Source organism: Petaurus breviceps, unplaced genomic scaffold (genome assembly GCF_028583685.1).
Source record: "Petaurus breviceps papuanus isolate PSGF00001 unplaced genomic scaffold, PetGlider_PUasm1.0 139, whole genome shotgun sequence".
NCBI classification, from domain to species: domain Eukaryota; kingdom Metazoa; phylum Chordata; class Mammalia; order Diprotodontia; family Petauridae; genus Petaurus; species Petaurus breviceps.
In genome coordinates this window covers 17,216,328-17,221,380 of record NW_027185697.1, presented here as the reverse complement: position 1 = coordinate 17,221,380, position 5,053 = coordinate 17,216,328, and the positions used below count along the sequence as shown (strand labels likewise).

Below are 5,053 nucleotides of genomic sequence, written 5' to 3'. Positions count from 1 at the left end.
CTAGAAGCGCTCTCGGTACGAAGCGATGCTAGAAGCGCCCCCCCCCCGTGCCTAGCGGCACGGGGGGGGGGAGCGGCAGGCCCCAGGGCCGGGAGCAAGCAGCCCCCCACGCCCATTCGTGCCTGCAGGCCGGGTCCCCGCGTGTCCGGCTCCCGCTCCCGCCCCTCCGGCTCCTCGCCGGACGGCGGGCGCGGGCAGGGCCTAGGCTCGGGGTCGGGGGGGGGGGGGGGCGGGCCACCCCCGGGGGGCCCCCCCCCCCCCCCCCCCCCCGCGGGGAGGGGGGGGGGGGGGGGGGGGGACGGCTGGGGCGCCCCTCTCCCGCTCTCACCTGCCATGGCGCGCGGGCGATGGAGGCCCCGCCGGGCTGCTCAGGCTCTCCGGGCCGAGGCCGCCGCCCTCCCCGGGCGCGGGGGGCCCCTGCGGGCGCGGGCGCTAGGCGGGGGGCGGCGGGGCCGGGGGGCGGCGGGGCAGGAGGGCGGGGCGGCGCTCCGGGGCTTCCCGGCTCTCCTTTTCCCCCCCAGCTACGGCACCGGTGGCTGCGGCGGCGGCGGCGGGCGGCGAGCGGCTCCACTTTCAAAATGGCGCCGGCTGGCCTGGGTGCTTGCGTCACTGGGGGCGGGGCCCGGAGGGCGGGAAGGGGCGGGGCCGGTGGCGTGCGGAGCTCCTCGGCCCCGCCCCTCGCCGTCGCACGCACGCACACGCACACGCACGCTCGGCCGCTCCCCTCTGGGAGCCCCGCCTCCTCGCCCCGCCTGTGCTGCAGCTCCCGGGGAGAGCAAGCTGGCGCAGATCGAGGCCGGCGGTTGGGACTGGAGCTGTGGGGGGCCCAGTCCTCAGCTCTGCCCTTGCACGGCGCTCAGCGCTGGCGGTGCACAGGACCGTGCCTGCCTTCCAGGGGCTTACAGTCTGACGGGAGCTCTCCGTGCAGACAGGCCGTGAACGTGCGGCACGATCTGGATTGCATTCAGTGGGGATAATCCACCAGGGAAGACGTTGCAATGAAGGGGAGCGGGGAAAAGCTTCCTGCCGGAGGTGGAGGACTTCCAGAAAGCCCGGGGTGAAGATGAGGAGGGAGCGTAGGCCAGGCGCGGGGCAGCCGATGCACATGCTGCTCAGGGAAAGGAAGGGCTTGGCGCAGACCCGGCGGATCATCCACACTCGCCCTGGGAGACTCGGCTTAAATTCTCACCCCACCCCCACTCCAAGGAGCGCCTTCCTTCAGGGCTATAGACACCTTATACCTTTGAGCTCTATCACTCCTTTGAGTCCTGGGACCGGGGCCTTGTCTCTTTCCATTTCAGCACCTAGTAAAAGTTTAATAAATGATTGTTGCCCGATTGACCCAGCTGAGAGTCAAATGACTTGCCCAGGGTCACAAAGGAAGTGTCTAAGGCTGTATTTGAGGCCAGTACTATCCTAGCTTGAAATTTCACACCTGAAGTTTACTCTTGCTGTGACCTTGGACACATCACTCGCGGCTTCATTTTCCTCTTCTTCAAAATGAGGGGTTTTGCCTCCTAGGGCCCCCCCCCCAAGCTCTAGGTTCAGGAAAACTACTGCCCCGTCTTCAAATCCCAGCTCTGTCACTCGTCCCTCTGCAAATATGGTTCCCTCTTCTGCAAAATTAGGGATTTTAGACTGGTGCGGGTCTCCTCCAGCTCTAAAATCCAGGAGCCAGTCAAGCTCCCTCCTATCAGCCCCTCTGCATGGAAAGGGTTTCACAGACAAAAGTGAAAGAACTGCTCTCACTGCCTCCCAGATCGGGCCTCAGACACTAACCAGCTGGGTGACCCTGGGCACTTAACCTTTGTTTGCTTCAGTTACCTCATCTGTAAAATGTGAGGATCAAATGAAGTGATATTTGTAAAGCTTTTGAAAAGTGCCTGGTATGTAGTAGACACTGTAACAACAGCAGCAGTAGTAGTAAATGCTGAGGTCACAAAGAAAAAATCAAAATAATTCCCACTTTCCATTCTAATGGGGGACATATTTGTTCAAATGATTCCACATTCCAAACTGCTAGCTATGCCTGCTGGCATCGATGCTGCTAGGATCTTAAAAGAGTCTAAGTTCCATGATGGCAGAGCCTGGTTTTGTGGAAAGAGAAATTGGATTTAGAGCCAGAGGAACTAGGGTTGGCTATGGGAACTCCTATGGGAAACCTTGCTTCACCCCCACTAAAATCCTCTTCAAATGGACACATTTCCTGTATATTGTACACCCTCAGTAGAATTTGAGCTCCGCTGTCCAGTTGTCCAGTAATAGCAGGGTTGTAGTCACCTTTTTATTTTTTGTTTTTGAGGCAATTAGGGTCAAGTGACTTGCCCAGGGTCACACAGCTAGTGTCTGAGGTCCCATTTGAACTCAGGGCCACCTTCCAGTTCTTTATATTCACTTTTTAAAAACAAAAACAAAACAGGACATCTGTTACAGCCACCTAGGAAGTGGGGGCTGGGCTGGAGCCTGGAAGAGGGAGGAAATAACAGGAGTTGAACAGACATCGCTGACTAGAGGGTGAAAGGTCAGAGGCCGAAAAAAGTTGCTTCCAAGGTTGGTTTCACTTGGGCATGGATTGTGGTACAAGAGCCCTCAGTGCCTGGAACTCCAAAGCACAGCTGTCCAGGGAGAGGAGAAATGGAGATAGAGGGAGAGAGGGGGATAGGGAAGTGACAGACGGAGAGGGAGGGGGAGAGATACAGAGTGAGGGAAAGGGAGAGAGAGGGCAGAGACAGAGAGAGAAGAGGCAGAGAGAGGGAGGGGAAAGAGACAAAATGGGGGAAGAGAGAGAGAAAGATCACAAACAGGGAATCAGTCAAAGAAATCAGCCAAGAACCAGAGTGATTAAGCATTTGAGTGAATTTCCCCAGTCTAAGGATATGGAACAACCTATGGTCAATTACAGAATTGTGAAGAATCAGACCTTCAGAAGGGATTCTTGACCCAGTGGAAAAGGCAGTAGGCATTTGGGGCCAGAAATAAGGAAGTTTGAGCCGCCTGCCCGTGGGTGTGGTGAGGGGTGTTTGCAAAGCTGGCATTCAGCTTGGCACTTCAGGTTCAGACCATCCCACTACAAAACAGGTCTTGGAGAAATTACACAATGCTCTCCCTCACCTGAGCTCCTTTCCACACCTCCTCAGAGCTCTGCTCTGGCCTTCATTGTAGAGCTCACTCAGCCTAATTTTAAACAGTTCCAAAAATGCCTGGAGTCTGCACAGCTGCAGGATCACACCTTGAGCAGGGTTATTTTTCCCCTTACTTTTGCAAGGAAGGAAGGAAGGGAGGGAGGGAGGGAAGGCAAACAAACCTAGCTAAGTTGTCTACAGATTCAGCCCAGGAAAAGAAAAATAATAAAAAGCCCCTTGTGCCCCCTGGGTGTTCCATTTCTGATGCTTCTGTGCTGGCTGGCTCTGCTCACAATGTTTCCCAGGATCTCTTCCTATCCATTTATTTTTCTTTTCAATTAACCTCAGTTTGGGGTCTTTATTTCAAACCCAGCCCCCAATCATAATGGATCATAACCAGATTTCAGAGACAGAACAATCCTGTCCCAAAATATGACTTACAGTGTTTTCCAGTGACAGGTGGGCATCATCTCATTTGGTCCTAACAGTTGAAGGAGATAGACAGGGTGTCTCATCTCCTTATTTTACAGATGAACTGTATTCTTCATCTACATGTCTGTCACTGCTGCCCCTTCAACTATATTCAATGGCTCCCTGCTGTCACTATCCCTATGGTAGATAAAATGTAAGTATTTCCTTATTGCACCCAGCCCATCACCACCAATTGCTAGGATCCCTTCCTACAAAAAAACAGCTCCAGTCTGGAGGATCCTAGCCAAGTCCCTGAGAGGGAACTGCTCAGAGTTGGGAGAAACAGAGTTTCATACTGAGCCAGGAGCAGATAGGATACGTAGCTGAGACTGGAGAAGTTGGATCAAGAGGAAACAATGCATCTAGCCATATGACTCCCTGAACACAATCTCCATTCCAGTTAAAATAGCTTGTGAGGCATTTCCTGAACATTATCTTCTATCTCTGGCCTTTATATTAAGTGGTCTCTATACTTGGCATTCCTTTTCTTCTCACCTCAACTAGCCTCCCTCAAAGCCCAGCTTAGCAGCCACCTCCTACCTCCTACCCAAAGCTCTTCCCAGTCCTAGAATCCCCACTGATAACCCTCTTTCCTCCTTCAAATTAATTGTGTATTACTTTATTTACTTACATAAAATATCTGAGAGTCAATCTACCAAGGCATACTCAAGAACCATAAAGATACAATTACAAAAGACTACTCAAATAAAGAATGATTAGAATAATTGGAAGAATATTCAGTACTTGTCTAGGTCATGACAGTATAATAAAAATGTTAATACCTACACACCATACCAAACTACTAAGGAGATAATTTGTAGAGACAGATAAAATAATTATAAAATTTGTCTTGAGAAACAAAAGACCTAGAATTGCAAGGGGAATGATGGCTGGGGGAAGGAGGGGAATAGAAATAGAAAGGGAATAGTATTTCCAAACTCAAAATCATAATATAAATAATTATCACCCAAACTTTTTGGTACTGGTTTTTTTTTTAAATAGAGAAGTAGAGGGGCAGCCAGGTGGCTCAGCAAGTAAGAGCACCGGCCCCAGTGTCAGGATGACCTAGGTTCAAATCCGGGCTCAGATACTTAGCACCACACCCAGAAATAACTGGCCGTGTAACCTTGAGCAAGTTACTTAACCCCGATTGCTTTAAAAAAAAAATAGAAAAGTAGGTGATTAGAACAGACTAAAGAAGAACCAAAACCAACTGAATTCAATAACCCAATGTTTGATAAACTCAACAATAAAAATTACTGAGGGAAGAATTCCCTATGTGACAAAAATTAAAGGGGAAAATGGAAAACCATTTAGCAGAAGCTAGGTTTCAATCATCAACTCATACTACAAAATATAATAATTTCACAATGGATATTCAATTTATATATTAAAAGCCATACCACTGAGTGAGAGAGAGAGAGAGAGAGAGAGAGAGAGAGAGAGAGAGAGAGAGAGAG

General features: G+C 51.3%; 1 protein-coding gene across 2 annotated transcripts in view; it reads right to left on the bottom strand.

The window, feature by feature from the left end:
• Nucleotides 1–350, bottom strand: part of PPP2R2A (protein phosphatase 2 regulatory subunit Balpha) — a 102,789-nt gene extending 102,439 nt beyond the window's left edge. For both annotated transcript variants that reach the window (XM_069066953.1, XM_069066961.1), the window contains exon 1: nt 329–350. In XM_069066953.1, the coding sequence (XP_068923054.1) occupies nt 329–335 (7 nt within the window). In that variant the 5' untranslated portion in view covers nt 336–350. The remainder of the gene's footprint in view (nt 1–328) is intronic.
• Nucleotides 351–5,053: the final 4,703 nt, after the last annotated feature.